The sequence below is a fragment of the Dreissena polymorpha genome, chromosome 7 (genome assembly GCF_020536995.1).
Source record: "Dreissena polymorpha isolate Duluth1 chromosome 7, UMN_Dpol_1.0, whole genome shotgun sequence".
Lineage (NCBI taxonomy): Eukaryota > Metazoa > Mollusca > Bivalvia > Myida > Dreissenidae > Dreissena > Dreissena polymorpha.
In genome coordinates this window covers 67932644-67956129 of record NC_068361.1, presented here as the reverse complement: position 1 = coordinate 67956129, position 23486 = coordinate 67932644, and the positions used below count along the sequence as shown (strand labels likewise).

The 23486-nt window shown below is 37.1% G+C and overlaps 1 protein-coding gene across 1 annotated transcript; it reads left to right on the top strand.

The window, feature by feature from the left end:
• Positions 1-3780: 3780 nt before the first annotated feature.
• On the top strand, positions 3781-21964 carry LOC127837529 (uncharacterized). The gene is made up of 4 exons (XM_052364695.1): positions 3781-3864; positions 10119-10207; positions 19542-19631; positions 20048-21964. Exons 2-4 carry the CDS (start codon positions 10152-10154, stop codon positions 21504-21506), a joined length of 1605 nt encoding a protein of 534 aa, XP_052220655.1. The 5' UTR covers positions 3781-3864; positions 10119-10151; the 3' UTR covers positions 21507-21964.
• Positions 21965-23486: the final 1522 nt, after the last annotated feature.

Sequence of the window (23486 nt, the reverse complement as noted above, 5' to 3'; positions counted from 1 at the left end):
CTCCATCTCCAGTGGCCGACCTGGCCATCTCTCGAGCTGCCTGGCCAATTTCCCCTCCCTGGGCAACTTCTGCCGCCTCTCGGCTGGCTGCTTCCGCAGACTCCCCGTACACCCGTTGTACGCGAAATGCATCATCGCACACAGAATCTCCATGGTCTCCTTCAGTGCTCTCGCCAATGACCATCCTTGGATCACTGACGACATCTGGCACTGTTGGCAGCACCAAGGGAACTGCATCGTGCACGTCCTTGGCATGCTGCACCTTCATGCAGAACTGGGAAACCGGACCTAGCTGGCTTACATGATCCACTTCCGGTTGGCCCAACTGCTTAGTCGTCGCAGCTACCACAACGGGCTCCTTCTCCTTATGGTTGGGCAAGGACATGGCATGGAAATGTCCCCAGTTGGAACCATATCTGCCGCGATACGATCCCTCAGGGCGGACTTTTGAATTTTGGTTCCGATGCCCACGTAAACCTCCGCCACCCACACCCGCAGGATACATAACCTGGCGTTGGTCGTTGTACCACCGGTTCCGGACCTTCCCTGGGTAGGGGCACTCCACAGGGTATTCGGCATAGCCTTTTTTATTTCGAAACGGCTTACCCGGTTGTCGGACAACGGGATCAACGGCCGAACTTCCAAAAGAGTTTGACAATCTCTCCACAGCATCCAGCAACTTCTCGACCACCTGGGTCAATTTATCGACCGCCGACACACTGACCTCATCCGCAGTGGGTGCTTTCTTCACCTCGTGAACCCACCTTGACTCTTCTTGCTCAGTCTCCTGGGTAGGGGCACATGCAAATTGAATGTGATGGAACATTCTAATTTTTTCAATTGCCTCTCCTATCGACTTTGGTTGCTGCATGCTCACCTGCAGGCGTGCTTCTTTGTCATGTAGCCCATAGCAAAACTTTGCCACTGCCTGCTCGGTGGCGTATGTTTGGGGCAGATCTCGGAATGCCTTAGTGGCTAGCGTGAGTACGCGATCTGACCACTCATCCAATGATTCTCCTACCCCCTGAGAAATTGCCTGGAAACGCCCTTGCGCAGTAGCAGGGAGCTCTTTGGCATCGAAACGCTCTTCCAGACGATGCAGTAATTCCTTATAAGGGACAGTTTTCCTGCCGTCAGTTAATACAGCATAGAAGTCCGCAGCTTTTCCCACCAAACACCAAACCAACCCATCAGCGCACTCATCATCTGACCATTGGTGCAAATTGGCATAGCGCTCAAACTTGCCCCGGAAAACTGGCCAATTGCTTCGACCATCAAACTGTAAGGTTTTAGGTATTCGGGTAATCACATCCCGAGTAGCAGGGTTTGGTGTAGTTGCAGGCAGGAGTGCAATAGGAAGGCTCGGTATTACCGGCGGGTTGATGAGCGCCAGAGTAGCCTGCTGATTGGGTAGGCTAGGTGGGTTTATGGGCACTGGATTAGCAGGCTGATTTTGTACCGGCTGATTAATGGGTACAAATGTAGCAGGCTGATTGTACATGCTAGGTTGGTAGATAGGTACCAGGTTAGCAGGCTGATTTTGTACCGGTTGGTTAATGGGTACCAACGTAGCAGGCTGATTGTACATGCTAGGTTGGTAGATAGGTACCAGGTTAGCAGGCTGATTGTACATGCTATGTTGGTTAATAGACGCCAACGTAGCAGGCTGATTGTATATGATAGGCTGGTTTATCGGTACCTGGGGTTTTGTAAAAAGGGGCAATGGTTCCCTCATTCTAACCTGAAGCTCTTCCCAGCAAGCCGTGATATCCGCCTCCAAGTCGGATATCTGGGAAGCAAGCTCGGCCTTTACCCGATCCTGAGCATAGGGCCCCTCCTTTTGGACAGGCATAACTACCCCCCACCTTTCGTGTGAGTCAACTGATCCACCTAATAACAACCGCCCCATCCCCTCATCATGGGTTTCATCCTCTTCCCCAAAGGCCTCAGCCAACAACATTGGGTTAGGACGGAAGTCCAACAACCGCATATCCTCTCGATCCAGAGGCCGCCGAATAATCACTCCCAACGAGTCTGGGGACAGGTTCCCCGTAATCTCCCTAAACTGCACAATGACCTTAGCCAATTTTGGCCCCACCCCCGGAATAGATGTCAATACATTGGGAGGGTCAAAATTTACTCGTATTAATTGTGGCCCCGGTGAGCGACTCTTGCTGCCCACGCAACTCATCATTGCCAATTTATTTATTTAAAATTAAAAAAAATACTTCGGAAAAATAAAATTCCAATCAGCGTAGAACTGGACGACAATTAACATAAAATTGCTCACTAATAAACGATAAATAAAATCGCTACCGCTGTTGTTCCTATACATAATTAATCAAAAACTGCAAATAAAAAACACGTCGCTTTAACTTGTAGTTAAGCACCAATTTCCTGGGACCCAGTTTACATTCGCAATAACACTGCTATAAATAGAATTGCCAAGGACAAAATTCGTGCCCCGTAAACTTCTATTTCCTCGGACTTCAGTTACCGATACATCAGCAATTTACACTGCTATAATTTTATACAGCAGTCAACCAAACACGTTTTTCATGAACTGCTGCGCACAGAATACGCGCCAACTAATCACGGGAAATTGCCAAATAAAAAACACGTGGCCGTCTGTTAATTACACAAGCAATGAACCTGTTACAAACAGCATTGGACAATCACGTTTTTTAACAAATATTTCGCCAACTGATAACACGGCCGGCGAATGTGAACAATGAAAAAAACTATGATGCCGTCTGTTTTTACACACGACTAAAAATAGACGAAAAATGCGTGCAACTGTTAAATTATAGAAATAACGTTTTAAAACGAACACAGAACTTTAAATTAAATTTGATGCGACGGTCCAAACTAAATTTCACGATGCCGATTTATTTGCAACAAAGTTATATATAGAACTAGCCTAACCGTTAAAACACAATTACACAAACCCCATCCGTACTACCATTGTAGTGTTTTCACCCGGTTAGCTATTCGTGGGTTTTAATGCAATTATCACAACCGCTAGCAAAGATCATATACAAGACTACTCACATGGGCATCGACTGGAATCCACGTCTGGACGGCACCAATCGTCCTCGTCGTCTTCGAGGGAACTTGTCGGCTTCACGCGTCGGCTCGTCGGGTACACTCGTCGGCTCGTCGGGTGCACTCGTCGGCTAGTCGGGTACACTTGTCTGCTCGTCCACGTCACGAAATGGCACTATACATGTACTTCTGGGAATACACTTCCAGGCAAACACGTACTTAAACACACAGTCACCGGCTTACATACACAATCACAGACTCACTTATATCTTCTGGGAATGGCCTTCCAGGTAAATACGTGTTGAACGCACATAAAATACAATATAATACAATACGCACAGGCTCACAGCTAGACACTGGCTTACATACACAGGCTAAACCCCCTGGAACTACTTACGTACTCAGGGTTACACGCACAGGTTCACAATAACAGGCTCACAGTTACCGACACACATATACAATACAATACCATATACTACAATATAAACTATACGCAGGCTCACTATTTCACACACAATACTCACATAGGGACATAGGCACATAAACACATCTACTCACCTCAACGTCCCGTGCACAAGAGACCGTACAAACTCGTGCTGCCCAGCATGCACTATATCGATTTGTCGCTGGTTCCCAGTCACGAGGTATGTGCGCGTTTTGTAGGCCGGGCACCGGCACAACACATTCATATCCGCGGATATGAGTCATATACGTATTTTAGTCATACCCGCCAAACAGCCCTTCCTAGACCAGACGTTCACAAGTGAGGACGTGTTGAACTGTTGTGCACATTAAAGAAGCCGGGAAACGTATCACATCGTAAGTCACCCTTTATCATTATTCCTGATTAGTCTACCAGTACGGGCCACGAACACCAAAGCTAACCGGATCAAAACACAACATTGGCGTTGTCGGCAGGATTCAGTGTCTCATGTGTTTTTGTTTCCAGGTTTTGTCTTTTGGTAAACCACGTGTTGGACCACATGTTGTAGTTTAACAATTTTGTTATTGGTTTGAACCAGACACGCAACGTAGGAATACTCTGACGCCATACTCCATTAAAAATTTTATTTGAATTTCCCGGCCACGTGTTAACTCGTCCGTGTCGGCCATCTTTGTTGTTGTCACCACAATTGAGGGTTTAAGTTCACGTGGAAGATAGGGTGAAATTTGTTATCTTTTTAACATTTTAATATATAAATGACAATTTAAGCTACAAACTTGCCTACATGTGTGAAAAAAACAAGAAGGCGCTCGTTAACGTGTAAGCGTGTTTGTAAACAAAGCCGTCGAATGCCAGTAATTTTCTCTTATTGTTTATTATATTAATTAATGAAAACTTTATGTTACACCTTTACATTAATCAATACATATGTACATGAAACAAATACAGTGAACAGAACAACAATACATAATATAGTATAATACAATGAACACATTATGCAACACATTTACATTATATTAATTAATGAAAACTTGATGTTACACCTTTCCATTAATCACCCTGCTTCGGGGCCAGGAACCGCTCATCGTTAGTAATGTCCGACATGACATCAGCCACAATATCCATTGCCCGGGCATGAGGCTGTTCCTTAATACGCTGTTTGACCTATAACAAAACATAAATACGATAATGCTTTAATGGGAATAATGCATGTGTGTAAAGTGTCCCGGATTAGCCTGTGCAGTTCATTTAAACGAAAAATTCCATAAAAGCTGAAATTGTCGTCCCATGTTTTAATGAATAATTTAAATATGTTAAATTGCATGAACAATAACTTACAATGGTGGAAAACTTCGCTTGAAGAGGAAGCTTCTGGTCCGCTGGGTGCACGTGCGCATTGGAGCATAGACGAAAGTCATTGCCTTTCTGTAAGACTGTCGCGTGACATCCCAACTTTTTGCTTCGCACGCTACACCGCCAGAGTGTGGAACTCTTGTTCGCATTCTGGAATTATGTGTATTATCTTACATGGCAATCGAGTTTAATATAGTTAAGCACATTTTATGAAATTCATAATCATTAATGAAGCGTTCTCGTAAATTAAGGACTTTCACTGACAACACGGCTTTAATTGCTTAAAATATAGTCCGTAATACAATTTTTTATAGTTCTGTTATAATTAATTAATAATAATCTCATTCCTTAATGTATTTATTATAATTGAACATTTTCTTTGAGACTAATTTCTACACAATTTAAAATATACCGCTCTGTTTCATTTACATAATTTAAGTTTATTTTCTTAATCATACGCTAATAATCATATTAAAGATAATTTCTAAAAAAAATAATAATAACAGTTCTGTTTTATAAACATGATTTATGCATGCATCAATATAAAGTACTCTTTAGGATAATAGTTTCAACTTAATAATCATATTCTACATAACTATTATCTATATGATTTAGTAATTGTTCTCAATGTTAACTATTTTAGGTTAATACGACACTCAATCAATCAATATCACAGACCGTTATCTCTATAATCTCTTAATTAATCGACACCGATCAATAAAGGCCGGTTGCTACTTCACACCGCGCAATACACGCGAGAATTATTGGAAGTTGATCAGTTTAGTAAATTGAATATTGATGATGTTTTTATTGAGATTTAATGATGTTTATATGAATTTTAAATTTATTTGCCTATGCAGGGATCGACAAGAATACAAGAAATTAGATAATCCGACAGACGGTGGTTATATATTGCTGAATGAAAGAACCATAAACAACGCAAGAAGTTACACTCAAAATCTCATTATCTTAATGACTATATTACACATATTAATGTACAAATAATTTATAAATTTAATATATACAGCTTATATATAGAATAATAAATGATGCACTTTATATTGTGTACATATTTGTAATATTTAAATTTCCATTTTAACTTATTTAATAATTTTAATTAATCATAATTAATAAAGTTTTACTTAATTTCAATTAACACAATTTTATAATTACTATTGCATATTTTTTAAATAACTATTGCATATTGTTTAAAATAACTAGTGCATATTGTTTAAAATAACTATTGCATATTGTTTAGAATAACTATTGTATATTGTTAGAAATACTTAAGGAATTGCGCAGTCCGTATCACGCATTAATTTAAGCCCAGTTTTCACAAAACCACATCGGTATACTTTTTGTGCTAGGTGAGCTACAAACTCTAACATATGGAAAAAATACATTGATGTACTATAATAAAACAGTTTAGTAAGCTAAGAGAGCGAGTAGCAAATTCCAATCTAAATTGTTTACCAAATCAAGAACGCAAACGTAAGCTTCTTTAATTAATTACATCTATTATGGATCAAAGGATATTAGCGCTAAACGCTAATGTGCATACGTCGAAGAATGGTAGCATTTAAATGCTCATTGAAAATGAAATACGATAGAGACAACATTCACTAAGACTGTAATGGACAGAATGATTAATTATTAAGAACTAAATAATTTATCGTACGTAAATGAAGATCCCGTTACCAGTTACATTAGATGGAAATAATGAAATCCTCAAGGAACATTAAAATATATAGAAAAAGTACGTATGATATGTTTTTATTATATGCAATTGACAAATTAAATTAAACTAACCAGTTCCACATAGCCGATGCTGCCACCATTCACAAACGTCGCATGTAATCGCATGTTGTCTTGGTCGTAACTCCAAATTGCACGAAATGCACAACACATTATCCATTTTTGAAATAATAGAACCAGACATTTGACAGGGGTGTGATTTTTCCGCGGATCCGCGGATTTCCGCGGATCGGGTTGTCCCGGATGTCACTTCTGAGATTTGCGTAAATTCGTTTTAAAACATGTGGGGGAGAGGGGCTACCACCGATTCCGCGGACGTATTTCATAAGCGGCCCGAAATATCCGCGGCCCGCGAAATCTCTTCGCATTTTACACTGGTAGATTCTGCCTAAGCATTTTTAAAACGAGCCATATAATTGGCTGTCGTTTCCCAATCTTCCAATTAAAATGCGCTCTGTGATTTGTTTGCAAATGGCGCCGTTGTGAAGAGAAAATTAAGATTATTGAAATAACAAATAGCAATCAAATAAACGACTGACATCACCTAGTCTGATAGGAATAATGAAATGTGTTTGTCAAAAAAAAGAATACGTTTTAGATACACATATTTTGTTAAGAAATGTGCCCACTGAATTTGTGTCACGGAAACCAGTGTTTGCAAATTGGAGTTTAGTCTACTCGCGAAGTAAAACAATTTTGAAGAGTATCGTTCGAACATGGAAATAGACAAACATGATTTGATTTTTATATGTCTGTGGGTCTGTGTATAATCAGATTCATATGCATATTCTGCTTTATTATGTTTGTCACGCTGTTCAGTTAACTGAAATAGCTTTGAACTGAGTGGAGATGTGAAATGCAAGATATTGAAAGGTAAACAAATTAAATATATTAATTTAACTCAGTTAATACATCATTAACACCAGAAGAACACTCAAGTGTGTTTGTTTATATTTAGTCTATTAACTGTAATTCAATACATTGAAAAACTGCTGCTATTGATCACAATAAATACTTAACTGTTTACTTTGCATCCTCAGTATGTTAAATGTGAAGTTTAAAAGGTTTTTATAAAGAAATATTGTTATGAAGTTCAAAAAGTTGTTTATTATAATGTCTGTTTTTATGTTTGTCATTGTGTTATGCGCGCCATTCGCGTAGTCAAAATCAGTCAACAGAATTTTCCTCCCCTCTGACTTTGCCTCAATCACACCCCTGTTTGAGCTCCATTTTATATACTGTGATAATTCACAGTTAGGTTATTCCGAACATATCAAACAAAAAAGTGTTACCGAAATATAAAAGACGGCGCTCTTTAACTTGTAAGCGTATTTGTAACAAAGGCCAGTAATATTCCTTAATTGCTTATTATATTAATTAATGATGAAATCTAAGGTACAAACTTGCTTACATGTGTGAAAAATCAAAACGGCGCTCTTTAACTCGTAAGCGTGTTTGTAACAAAGGCCAGTTATTTTCACTAATTGCTTACTATATTAATTAATGAAAACTTAAGGTTCAAACTTGCTTATATGTGTGAACAATCAACTGTTCATACCCCGATATGCACATGATAATATAGGGCGAACGAACCCAGGTCAAACGGACCCAGGGCGAACGTGTAACTAGGGCGAACGGACCCGATACCCCCCAAAAGTAAGAGGTACGAAATAGCTATGGTACAAAATAACAACAACAACAACAATGCCAAAATGGTTGCCTTTGAGAAAATGATCGCTCCATGTCTATGATTTTGAATGAAATACAGGTAATTTTTGTGATCTAAGTTCATATTTGCCAAACAACAGCTAGATTTCATATATATATATATATTTGTAAAGTAATTCCCATAATAATATTGTATTTATTTTTCGTTATGGTTTTTACAGACCGGAGTTGCAGCGTTCAGATTTATTCTGAACGCGAATTATTTCAGCTACTTCTGCTATAACATTAAATTTCCGTTATACGCCGTAAATTTCCGTAGTCGTCCGTAGCATTTCGGAACGACTGTCAATTGACATCATTGTATCATGCATGCTTGTATGTTGCTTTGTGCTTGAGCCTTGAGTGAAACTCGCATCTTGCCATCGCATTAATTTATTCAACGCATCAATTTTTTATTTCATTATGCACTGCGCCTATTGCAAAAGTCTCTCTGCACAAACCAACATACACATAACCAGCATGCAATTTACGAACAAGAATGTTGCATCTGTACACATGAATAATACCATTTAGCAGAATGTAAGTATACATTGGTCATCAGGCAAGATGTAAGTGTCATCAAGCATGAAAAGGTGTCTAAATACAAATTGAAAGTACTGCAAGAATCATGACATAGTCATAAAGAAGGATGTAATTTTTACCTAAATACCTTTCCATAGTATTTGTATGGAGTTCGCGAATGCTAGGTTGTCAAGCAAAACCAATCATAAATTGGTGAGAAAAAACCATTATACATTAGTCGGTTAACGTGTGTCTATTTCAGGGGTCTAGCTAGGCTCAAAATTTTGGGAGAATTCTCTTCTCCCTAAAGCCAAAATAGGGAGAATTGGTAACATTTTTGGGAGAAATGGTACATTTGCGTCATAAATCTTAGTTTTAGGTATATTTTGCAGCAACCTAATGGATAAGTGGTTTCTGTTCAGCTTTCAATCACCTCTTAACTTGTTTTATACAATAAGACATGTTAAGTGTATAAAACTGACATTTTCCTTATTTCTAATTGATTGTTGATTATGATTGTACTTTTAATTATTTTTTTTTCTGAACAGGTGTATCAAATAAACTTCAATAGTAACAAGCCAGTAATGTTCAGAATCTTTTTACTTCCTTGTTAATTTTAAGCAATTCAACATACAATCAAATTCATATTTTGCTACAAATATTTGTTTTAAATTTAAAATTCATTTAAAATCTCATTTTACAGCAGAGATTTCAAAGCTGACCTGTAAATGAGCCCCATATCTATTGCCAGTGCTATGTAACATCTTCCCATTTGATCATTCCTTAGTACTGTTTTAATGGGCCATTTAACATTGCTGAATCATAGTTATTGGTAGCCAGCAGAAGGCAATTAATCAAGGCATCATCTATTAACAATTTCAAGAAGTGTAATAGCTCCAGACTGTTCTTTTGAATGTTCAACTTTGCATGACCTGTAAATGGGGCAACTTATGGCTGAGAATCCTCCTGTGTCCAATTCTCCACATCAAATTGATTTTAATCGGTCAATGTCTGGCACAAAGTAAATCTTTTAAAGGAGGAGAAATCACTTTGCCTTCATGAAATTAATGTGTGAAGTGAAGATTAATTGGGCGAAGAAATCGCCCACTTCGCCCACTCCAGAGACCCCATGCATTTGAAGCATTCAAATTTCAATGCACTTTCATCAATACCTAGTAACATTATTTGCCCTTAGTCATTTTGGATTCATTTTGTTCTTGATTTGTTGATGAATGATTTGCATTAGCATGTAACTAATAATTTACTATTTATCTCCATTATTATGTTACAGAGTCAGAGGATATATGAGAAAGAGAGCTGAAAAATGGCCACCAAAGCATTCAACCCTGACCCTCTGAACAGCTCCGATGAGATTCTCAGGTAAACTTATTTATTTACCCTTTAAAGGTTGTGTTAGATTTTGAGTGTGTTTGTGCCTTACCAAGTGTTAAACTGATGCAGTGATGGCATCGATCGTCTTTCAGTTTCGCACTTTTGTCGACAACAATAGCCTAATTAGTGATCTGATCACGAACCATGCCCTTGGGGCATGCTAGCACTGGCTTATTCTGCTCCAGTTAGTGACTACCATAAACTGGCTGCTCAGTAGAGATTTGAAAAATCGCCAAATTTGAAAACTTGTTGCTATTTTAAGATTTTGTCCTTGGCGACAATGGCGATCACCCGGGGAAAATGTGGTGAGCTTAAATTATCACTTTTTCCATTGTATATTATCAAACAAAAATTCTTGTGAACCCTCTAGAATGTTGATGAAAGTTTTTCAAAACATTAATTTTGTCCAAATCATATCTGACTCACAAGCAAGGTCATTAGGTCAAATTAAAAGATGGTTATGGACATTATAGAGATCACATTGTTTGCCCAATCATCATGAAACTTTGTTCGTATATCTACGCGGATATCAAGATTTTGTATAGGGGGTAATAAAAATGGCCTTTAAAGGGTGATACTTATTGTAAATGGTTTAGGTTAAGACAAAATGTTAGACTTTGAAGTAATGATAAAAGAATTTGATGCCGTAAACCTTTCTGGACAAATCAATTGCAGCATTCATTCATCTGCAAAATATTATTTTAGACATTGCATTATTCAATATTTTGCTTTTTGCAAAGCAAAAAAGGGTTGTACTAGCTCCCTTCACCTGTTGGTCAGTCTTACCATAAATTATTAGTGTCTTGTTAACATCTCTCACACCCCTTTTACAGTTTCCATTAAATGTGTCTCATAAGGCCACTCCAAAGTGATCTGTTGGTTGTCGGATTTGCCGCGCCCTTTTTTCAAAATGGAAAAAAATATAAAAATTTACTGCTCACACTCATTTTTGTGTCCTTCTGTAACTATGGCGCATGTTTTTTTTAATATGTGAAAAAAAAACGCGATCTAACAGAAACCATTTTGACGCTGAATACGAATGCCAAATATAGTGTTTCGTAACCTTTTTAATCGATAACTGCAGACGCTAAAAAATTTGATCCAGAAGACTAGAAAAAAAATGGCTACCTGCGCAAGCAGTACATGTTTCGCTGTTGTGACCGTTTTAACAAATTGCGGTGAAAAGTTGCTGCAGCCAACCCCTAAAAATATAAACACATCTACGTTCTGTGACTTATTTGAATGTGTTTGTTTACATTTAAACATGCAACTATCAGCAGATACTGTAGAAGCATGTTTAATTTCAAACAACATCGAGAAACATGACATAAGATTTTTTATACTTTTTTCTTCATTAACTGGGCATATGGACGGTATTTCCCTATATCACGGCCGTTAATAAATTCATCTAAAAATGTACAGAAACATTCAATCACAACCCATTTGGAAACGTGAGGACCTTTATAAGTTGTGGCATGGTAGAATTTGTAAAAGCAAATCGATGTATTTTGCCTGTTTGACAAGAAAATTCCCTGTCAATTAATTCGCTCATTACATTAAACGATTGCTTTGAACCTGTACAAGTTAATGCGTGCACAAAAACGTCGGCTTCTAGCCGATCTAATAGATAAATTTGCATGTTTCAAAAAGAGATGGAGCCAATGCCAAGGAGGTGGCGCTCATATTAGGAGGTGGCGCCAATGCACATTTATAGCTATTTTAAAGTGAAATATTTTATGTTATGGTTTCTATTATGTTTACAGGACTAACATTATTAACCAGGTTTTCCGAAGGAAAAAACTGGTTATTAGATTGGCGAATGCGGGCGGGCTGGCTGGCGGGCTGGCGGAATAAGCTTGTCCGGGCCATTACTATGTCGTTCATTGTCAGATTTTAAAATCATTTGGCACATTTGTTCACCATCATTGGACGGTGTGTCGCGCGAAATAATTACGTCGATATCTCCAAGGTCAAGGTCACACTTTGAGTTCAAAGGTCAAAAATGGCCATAAATGAGCTTGTCCGAGCCATAACTATGTCGTTCATCGTCAGATTTTAAAATCATTTGGCACATTTGTTCACCATCATTGGACGGTGTGTCGCGCGAAATAATTACGTCGATATCTCCAAGGTCAAGGTCACACTTTGAGTTCAAAGGTCAAAAATGGCCATAAATGAGCTTGTCCTGGCCATAACTATGTCATTCATTGTGAGATTTTAAAATCATTTGGCACATTTGTTCACCATCATGGGACGGTGTGTCCCACGAAAGAATCACGTCAATATCTCCAATGTCAAGGTCGCCACGACTAAAAATAGATTTAAAAAAAAAAAAAAAATTACAAAGGGGGTTAATTTTTTTTGGTCATTTCAAAAGTTCAGTTTGAGTTTTCTCCCTTTATCAGATTTTTTTTTCACAATGAAAACCTGGTTTTGTGACAATTTTGTCCCTTGTTTTTGTAAGTTGACTACTTCAGCACATTTGAGTCGCGTGCGTTTTAATTAGAAAAAATAGTTTTCTAATGATGTATTGATGGATTTAAACGTTCCTCTTTGTAAGATAACAACATTTAACCTGTTTTATACAAAAATGTTAACGGAAAAAGACCGAGCTATCTTCATTTTTTTTTTAGTTAATAGTGGGAAAAACAACATAACTGAGCCTAATTAAGATTTGTTGACCTTGGTCTTTTAGTAAATTAAGCATTCGGATTAACGGCCACAAACCATAGTTTCAAGAAGAGGTGTTATCTATACTTGTTTCGTGAATTATAATACTGTATACAAATATTGATGTCGATGCATTATTTTGATAATGTTGAAAATTAAGTTATTGGTTTGATTGAGTATTACTTATTGTTGGTATACACCGTACAATATGTTTCATTCATGTTGGTGACTTCTTAACTGAGTTGATCACTTATATATTTAAAAAACTACGTCATATTTATTATAGATTGTGTTAATGTTCTGTAAAGATTTGGGCCTTCGTATGTACGTTGAAAAATAAATTTAATATAACAAATATCATTATCTATCAAATCTACGTCATGTGATAATGTCATTGAGATACGACTGTTAATTGATAACATCCTGCATTAGCGCCACCTCTTAAGCATTGGCTCCATCTCTTTTGGAAAAATGCAAAATTATCTGCTACGTCGCTAAGAAGCCAATATTTTTGTGCATGCAGCATATAATGTATGTTGTACGCAATCGTTTGATGCCGTTGGCGATTTAATTGGGTGGATATTTTCTCGTCACACAGGAAAAACTCATCGGAATGCTTTTTTAACTCCACCATGCCACAGCTTATAAAGGTTCTCACGTTTTTAAATGGGTTGAGAATGCACGTGTCTGTACATTTTTAGACGATTCAATCTTCGCTTAATTGCACTACATTGCCCGATTTTAAAAATAATGCGAAATATGTTTTACAAACCTATTAATCCTAATCACCCTGTAAAGTTGTCCATGAAATTTCAAAACATCCGGGCCTGAGCGCCACCTCGGAAGTTGCATTGGCTCATTTATTAATGCATCGCAAAAAAAGAGGTGGCGCGCGTGATTAACGGCCGTGTATATGTAGGCAAATAAACATAAAATCATTAAATGCTGGTTCTAAAAGTTTCACAGGGACAATGTTTTATAATTTTTAAAATACATTGTTGACAGAACATGTTTAACAGCTAGGTCAGTGTATTTCAGAAACATCAAATAAGTTCTTTGAAATGTATAAATTTATTTCAGAAAAATACAATACCGTACTAGCCATCGATATGCCCCTTTTAATTTAAGGTAGCGACAAATGGATTATATGCATGGCCTTTGTCCGACTGTCTGTCATTGTCATTTTGATGATTGTTCCTCTTCAAGTGTTATTGCAACATGGTATACCTTTTCACAGTTTGCAACATGGTAAACCTTTTCACAGCTGTTTGAAACTTCAAACAAATATAAGCAGCAGTAGGTAGACATGTGTCCCTCACTTCAATGATATGGTTACATGTATATTTCGTGGTCAAAGGTTATATGCAACCTACTCCTATAAATATTAGGTCGATATATATTCTTTGTATAAGAATTGATTTGAATGTAAAATATAGCTGTTTAAACCTGTATCTCTTGATAATGCAATATTTTTCTATCGAAATGTGATTATTTTTTATTCTTTGCTCGCTCAAGAATTTTCCTGTTTTCAAAAAACAAATTATTTTTTTCACTCGCCTCTTCAACTTTTTTCAAAAAAATTCGTAGACCAACAAATCAATTTGGAGTGGCCTTAAGTGCAGAAGGCACTTTCAAGTCATGCTGCCTAATGTCAAGGTCATGGTTTGAGCATATGATCATTTCTGACTAATCTACTATAATATCATTCTTAAAATGTTGTATGCATTTAGACTGTGTGCAGAAGGCATGAGAGAGTGCCTGCTCAAGGTAAAGGTCAAACTTGAATGTTAAGAATGAATTTTGGACAAGTTGAGTCTATGACATGGTTAACAGATCTGAGATCAAATCTTAGACAATCTTTATAACTCAGTATCAGAATGTGGATCTTGACAATATATAGACAAAGGTTAAATTTGGGTCAAATAGTATAAAATAAGGTCACAAGGCCAATAATCAGAAAAACCTCATTACCACTCTAAAAGGCACATTTATGACTCAATATTAATGCAAAAAAGGGTAAATTTTTATCAGATCTTGACAAAATAGAAACAAAGTTTGAATAAAGGTCATGTGAGGTCAAAAACTGTGTCAAATTGTTTTAAAAAAAACAACATTTAGCCATTACATGAAGTAGAAAATAATGGTACCAGACATGGCTTTTTTTCCTTCTGTGAGAATGACCATTTTTTTTTAGCTCACCTGATTGCTCAGGTGAGCTTTTGTGACCGGTCTTTATCCCTCGTTCGACCGTCCGTCGTCCAACCGTCCGTCCACATTTGTTCGTTAACACTCTAGAGGCCACATTCATTGTCCGGTCTTCATGAAACGTGGTCAGAAGATTTGTCCCAATGATATCTCCATCGAGTTCGAAACTGGGTCATGCTGGGTCAAAAACTAGGCCACTAAGTAAAAAAAAAAAAGAAAAACCTTGTAAACACTGTAGAAGTCACATTTCATGCCCAATCTTCATGTAACTTTGTCAAAATGTTTGCCTTAATGATATATATGTTGGTTTAGTTCAAAAGTGGTTCTGATCCGTTGAAAAACATGGCCGCCAGTGGGCAGGGCAGTTTTCCTTATTTGGCTATAGAGAAAACTTGTAAACACTCTAGAAGTCACAATTTTTGCCAAATCATGATGAAAGTTGGTCAAGACATTGGTTTTATTGATATTTGGGACGAGTATCAATAGGATTCAGATCGGTGAAAAACATGGCGGCCAGTGGGCGGGGCATTTTTCTCTATATGTATATAGTGTAAAAATGTGAACACTCTAGAAGTCACATTTTTGGCCCAATTTTCATGAAATTTGGTCACAATGTTTGCCTTAATGATATGTTGGTTGAGTTCAAAAGTGGTTCCGGTCCGTTGAAAAACATGGCCGCCAGTGGGCGGGGCAGTTTTCCTTATTTGGTGTAAACACTCTAGAAGTCACAATTTTTACCCAATCATGAAAGTTGGTCAAAACATTGGTTTTATTGATGTCTCGGACGAGATTGAAAATGGTCCAGATATGTGAAAAAACATGGCCGCCAGTGGGCGGGGCATTTTTCTCTATATGTATATAGTGAAAACATGTGAACATTTGTTTCCTTGATGCGAGAGTTGAGTTCGAAAATGGTTCCAGTTAGTTGAATAACATGGCTGCCAGATGTGTGGGGGGGTGGAGGGTGGTGGGGGGTGCAGTTTTTGTTTTATTTATATAGTAAAAAAAGCTTGTGAACACTCTAGAAGTCACATTATTTGCCCAATCATCATGAAACTTGGTGAAAAGATTGGTTTTATATATATCTCAGATGAGTTCGCAAATGGTTCCGATTGGTCTAAAAACATGGCCGCCAGGAGGGTGGGGCAGTTTTCCTTATGTGACTAGAGAGAAACCTTGTGATCGAACACTATAGAAGTCACATTTTTTGCCTAATCATCCTCAAACTTAGTCAATACATTGGTTTTATTGATTTCTCGTACAATTTGGAAAATGGCTCAGATCGATGAAACACACTTTTTAGCTCACCTGATTGCTCAGGTGAGGTTTTAGGATTGGTCTTTGTCCGCCATCCGTCTGTCCACATTTGGTTTGTAAACACTCGAGCATTCACATTTCTCAAGCATTTTTTATCAAAGTTGCTGAAAGATCTCGGTCAAGTTTGATAATGAGCAAAATCACATAATTAATGCTATAATTATTGCCCTTAGATTGTCCAAATTTTCATTATATTATACAAAATCCTTTTAATTTTGTTTCAGATTTTATGAATCTTGGTCATAATATTTATTTTTGTAAGCAGAGTTTGATGTTTGGTTAGGGGGTTCAACTCAAAAAATAGGTAACCAGGTCAAATCTTACAAAAAGAAAAACACTCCATGCACCAGAGTTTTGGTTCAATAATGATGAAACTTGACCAGGATGATTGTCTGGACATTATCTAGGTAAAAGTTTGACATTTGGTAAAGATTGAATGAACCGACTCCTCTCAGGTGAGCGAACTAGGGCCATCTTGGCCCTCTTGTTTTAACAATTTTGGGAAATTCACAATTGTAGAAAGTTCGTGAATCATTTTTAGCTCGACTCGATAATATATATATATATATATATATATATATATATATATATATATATATATAGTGGAGCTATCCTTCTCACCAGAGTGTCGGCGTTAGCGTTGGACAATGTTAAAGTTTGTGTACCACCTCAAATATTTTCAATTTCCCTTGACGTATTGCTTTTATATTTTGCATACTTCTTTACCAACATGACCCCAAGTTATAAACAAGAGCAGACAACTGTATCAAGCATTTTGTAAAAAGGTGGCCCTTTTTCCACATAGAATATGCATATTATTAATAAATCTATGTTAAAGTTTGCGTACCACCTCAAATATTTTCTATGTACCTTGTCATATTGCTTTTATATTTTGCATATTTCTTAACCAACATGACCCCAATCATAAAATAAGAGCAGACAACTGTATCAAGCGTTTTGTAAGAATTATGGCCCTTTTTACACTTAAAATATGCATATTACTGATAAATCTATGTTAAAGTTTGCGTACCACCTCAAATATTTTCTATATCCCTTGACATATTGCTTTCATATTTTGCATACTTCTTTACCAGCATGACCCCAATCTATAAACAAGAGCAGACAACTGTATCAAGTATTTTGTAAGGATTATGGCCCTTTTATCACTTAGAAATTTTAAAATTTGGTTAAGTTTTGTGTTTAGCTCCTCTTTATTCCTAAAGTATCAAAGCAGTCGCTTTCATACTTGCAACACTTACTAACTACATGTATAATAAGGGGACTGTGTAGGCAAGGTTATGTTTCTCTGACTGGCATTTTGACAGAATTATGGCCCCTTTTATACTTAGATAATTGAACATTTGGTTAAGTTTTGTGTGTTGGTTCATTATACTCGTAAAGTATCATAGCTATAATTGCTTTCAGACTTGGAACACTCGCTAACTATCATAAGGGGACTTTACAGGAAAAGTTGCATAACTCTTGTTGTCATTTTAACAGAATTATGGCCCTTTTTATGTCCCCCACCACTATAGTGGGGGACATATTGTTTTTGCCCTGTCTGTTGGTTTGTTGGTTTGTGTGTTTGTTTGTTTGAGTCAAACTTTAACATTTTCCATAACTTTTGCAATATTGAACATAGCAACTGCATATTTGGCATGCATGTGTATCTCATGGAGCTGCACATTTTGAGTGGTGAAAGGTCAAGGTCATGGTCATCCTTCAAGGTCAAAGGTCAATTATATGTGTCAAAATCGCTCATTTAATGTCCACTTTTGCAATACATGTATTGAAGATAGCAACTTGATATTTGGCAAGCATGTGTATCTCATGGAGCTGCACATTTTGAGTGGTGAAAGGGTAAGATCAAGGTCATCCTTCAAGGTCAAAGGTCAAATATATAGGGACATAGTGTTTCACTAACATATAATGTTTGACTTAGTCAATTTGAATATTTTATTAAATTGTGTGTTTAGATTCACTTTACTTCTACAGTATCAAGGCTATTGCTTTCAAACTTCAAATACTTTTCATTATCATGAGGATACTGTACCTGGGAAGTTGAATTTGACCTCGACCTTTGAATGACCTTGACTCTATGTCAAATTAATATTAATAAATTTTGCTTAAATTGCCATAACTTCTTTATTTATGATCAGATTTGATTCATACTTTGACAAAACAACACTTACCTCACATACCACAATGGACACCACCCAAACCATCCCCCATCCCCACCCCAGAATCCCCCCCCCCCAAAAAAAAACAACATTTTTTTCCCTTTTATTTTCTTATTTTTGAAAGATAATCTAATAAATGACCACCCTCTCCACATTATACCCCCCTCTCCACTCTCACCCCCACCCAAAAATATTTTTTGTTGTTGAAACATTGTAAAAAAAACACAAATATTTATTTATTTCATTTTTGAAGGACCATCCCACCCAAGTTATTGCTATCAAACTTGAAATAAAATCTTATTACTTTGTTTTATGTCCTTACAAATGTTCAAGAGAATTTGGAAAATATACCTGAACTCAGAATTGTCTATAAAGTACAACTTCTTTAAAACATTAGCGATCAATATGTTTTAATTATGGTCCTCTTCCACTTAGAATATGACTATATTACCTTGACCTTATTGAATATGAACAATTTACCCATAATGGGTTTCGTTATACTGTCAAGCACTCCAATAGTAGAGCGCACTGTCTTCTGACAGCTCTTGTTTTCACTATTTTCAAACAGTTCGCTACTTATTTTTTCACAAAATGAGAGGGCCAAGGCCGCTTCACAAAAAACAGGGAAAAAAGCCCTGCCAGGTCATATCATCTATCTATCTTTATTCTGTGTTGTGCCTTGGACTTGGTAGAACTCTTCAGGACCATCAAGACTTGCTTGTTAAAAACTTAACTATTGCAGACATTTTTTACATTAAAAGGGTAAAAATACTATATTCAGTAGACAATTAAATTGAATTTTCTGTAAAGCATTTGAGTGCGATCGGGCAAACATTGTCCTCTTCTTATATCAAAACACTTTTTAAAAGCATATGTCAAAACCAAAGACAGTGCATGTTGTTTATTTAATATTTCTTTTACAAAATTTTAACATTTTTTTCCTGTTGTAGAATGGAAGTGGACCGGGAAATGGAGAAACTTTTATCTGAAGTTCTACAGACAAGAGAGAATTTTGAGCTACGAGAAGAATTTGTAGAACTGTGAGTAAAATACGAAATTAAAAAACTTAAGAGTTTGAATTACTTTGACTCTGATATTGATAGTTTTGCTCATAATATTAACACTTGTTAAAAGTTTCTAACATTTTAAACAAGAATGCCCAGACCTCAGCACAGAATTGCAATGTCCAATATATATTGTGAACCGACATTTATGTTTTTATGCCCCATTTTTCAGAGGTGGGAATATTGATTTGCAATTGTCCTTCTGTGTGTCAGTCAAATTTTTGTGTCATTCGTAGCTCTACAAGTATTGCGGCTAGAGGGCTGAAACTTTAAAACATATTAACCAGCATGTGATTTTGGGCTTTACATATTTGTTAGGGTGTTTTCTACATAACTGAAGTGATATTATTATGTTAGGCATATAGTTATTGACTTGTCCGTTTGTTTTTCAGTTGTTTTTTCTTCAGTGGAGATGCCAGCAAACAATACCAGCAGAAGATGATAGAGAATATACAGAGGGCAAAAATATCCCAAAATATTAAGGCATACCCTTCAAAAAGCAATGGAGAACAAACATCTACGTACTCTCCAGATAAAATATATTCGGATGATCCACAAAAGGACACAGAAGGCACTGAACTTGCTCAACCCTCTTCGGATGATCCACAAAAGGACACAGAAGGCACTGAACTTGCTCAACCCTCTTCGGATGATCAACAAAAGGAAAAAGAAGGAACTGAACTTGCTCAACCCTCTTCAGATGATCCACAAAAGGAAACAGAAGGCACTGAACTTGCTCAACCCTCTTCGGATGATCTACAAAAGGAAAAAGAAGACACTGGACATGCTCAGTCTTCTGATGTTCTACCAGGGACAAAGAAGGCACAGACGGTGCTCTTCCTTGTGATTTTCTATCAGTGGACTCAGAAGTTTGTGAAGTTGGTTATCCCTCCTCTCTTCCGAGGGACAAAGATGTTTGTGAGGTTGGTCGTCCCTCCTCTCTTCCGAGGGACAAAGATGTTTGTGAAGTTGGTCGTCCGTCCTCTCTTCCAAGGGACAAAGATGTTTGTGAAGTTGGTCCTCCCTCCTCTCTTCAGAGGGACAAAGATGTTTGTGAAGTTGGTCGTCCCTCCTCTCTTCCGAGTGACAAAGATGTTTGTGAGGTTGGTGGTCCCTCCTCTCTTCCGAAGGAAAAAGATGTTTGTGAGGTTGGTCCTCCCTCCTCTCTTCCGAGGGACAAAGATGTTTGTGAAGTTGGTCCTCCCTCCTCTCTTCCAAGGGACAAAGATGTTTGTGAGGTTGGTCCTCCCTCCTCTTTTCCGAGGGACAAAGATGTTTGTGAAGTTGGTCCTTCCTCCTCTCTTCCGAGGGACAAAGATGTTTGTGAAGTTGGTCGTCCCTCCTCTCTTCCGAGGGACAAAGATGTTTGTGAAGTTGGTCGTCCCTCCTCTCTTCCAAAGAACAAAGATGTTTGTGAAGTTGGTCCTCCCTCCTCTCTTCCGAAGGACAAAGATGTTTGTGAAGTTAGTCCTCCCTCCTCTCTTCCGAGGGACAAAGATGTTTGTGAAGTTGGTCCTCCCTCCTCTCTTCCGAGGGACAAAGATGTTTGTGAAGTTGGTCCTCCCTCCTGTGTACAGCTGGACAAAGAAAGCTGTGAAGTTTCTCAGCCTTCTTCTGATGCTTTACATGTGGACTAAAACGGCAGCAATGTTGCTCCTCCCTCCCCTATACCAGTTGATGAAGAAGGCTGAAAAGTTTCTCAGTCCTCTTCCCAAACTCTACAAGTGGATGAAGAAAGCAGTAAAGTTTTCCAGTTTTCTACTGGTGCTCTACCAATTGGCACAACAAGCAGAAAGATTTTGTTTGTTTTGTTATGAAATGTCGAAGAAAATATTGAACCTGTTCTGCTAGCCAACCAAAATACAGGACCTGCATAACAGCTTAGTGAAGTTCTGCAAGTGAAAAATGAGCCCATTTAATATTCTCTCTATTAAACAATGGCACAGGAAACAATTTACTTAAACTTATCTTTTTGTGTTTAGTTTTTTTTCTTGTCTTGCTTGCAATTCACGTATTACTGGTAATGAAGTTTAAATGAATAGTCCGATGGCAAGTTATCTTGGTTACCTTTTCTAAAGGAGAAAAGTGTTGATCACTATGCCTTTTAGCATTTGGGATTATTCTGTAAGCTTAGCTGGTACTGAAATTGGTGCCTGTTCAGTGAACTTTAGAGGTGGTTGTTATTTAACAATTCTCAAATACAAAGTTATATACAATTTTTCTTCTATTGTGCGTAGGTAATCTTTTATGTTTAAGTTTTGATGAAGTTTTGTGTCTACATATAACTTGTTCCTTGCAATTGTATGTATATGAAGATATATTTTATATTTATATTATATTTTATAATAAAAATATTTTTAAACAATGTATTTACTGAATGAAATCAAATTAAATTATAGTAAATATGCCTTCATAAATAAAAATATCATCATAAATGTGTTACAAGCTGAATAAAATTTATACCATATTGTAATGCTTTAATTTTTTTATACCCCCGTTACCATTGGTAATGGGGGCTATATAGGAGTCACTTTGATGGTCTGTCGGTCGCGAAAATTTCATCCGATCTTCACCAAATTTGGTCAGAAATTGTATCTAGATGATGTCTAGGTCAAGTTTGAATATGGGTCATGCCGGGTCAAAAACTAAGTCACGGGGTCACTTAGTGCGTTTTAAACCAAAAATTTGTCTGGACCATAACTATGTCATTTATCATTAGATTTTTAAATGTACATTTGTTCACCAGCATGGGACTGTGTGTCATGCGAAAGAAGTCGATATCTACAAGGTCAAGGTCACACTTGGAGTTGCCCATAAATGAGCTTGTCTGGGCCATTACTTTGTCATTTATTGTGAGACTTTAAAATCATTGTGCACATTTGTTCACCATCATTGGACAGTGTGTCATGCGAAAGAATTACATCGATATCTCCTAGGTGGAGGTCACACTTTAAGTTCAAAGGTCAAAAAGGCCATAAATCAGCTTGTCCTGGCCATAACTATGTTGTTCATTGTGAGATTTTAAAATTACTTGGTACATTTGTTACAATCATTGGACGGTGTGTCATGCGAAAGAATTACGTCGATACTATTACATTTAACACGATATTCATATGTTTCCATTTGTGAATGAATATGGTTAGAGAACTCAAACCTCTTGCATAAATTATACAACTCTTTCTCGCGCGGATACGGCATGTGTGATGCGTAGTTAGGCTCTCCGTAGATAAGCCAAACCGATTTGAAATTTGAGTAACAACAAAAATGAGAAAAAGACTATAAATCGATGTCCTCTGAGCATGGATATGTCAAGCACGGCTGGACTTTTACAGATGGACCGAAGTGTCGCGGGCAACGAACGGGGTGCTATGTCAATCTAAACTAATGGAAAAATAAAATAAAGTCATCTTGAACATTTTGTCCGGAGCATAACATGGTTCAGCATTAAAGGGACTGTCAATCGCGATTGACGAAAAAAGAAAAGTTCTTCAATACCGTATTTTCTTTACAATTATTAGTTTATATTGATTAAAATATCACAACTGGTATATTACATTACTTGGAATAAGTTGTTAAGTTTTCATATTTTCAGTTTATTCGGTAATAAATTTTACTGGGTATGTCTACCAGGTAACTAACAGTTAACTATAAATAAAGCAAGTATATTGATCATCATCGTCACGTGGTAAACCCAGGAATGCAAATTGTGCATGCGTAGTGAATTGAATATATTTATTATAAAAAATGATCAATCTACTTGCGTTATTTATAGTATGTATATCGTTATGTCAGCTATTTTCGCGATGTACTTTCGATTTCACATTGCGAAAT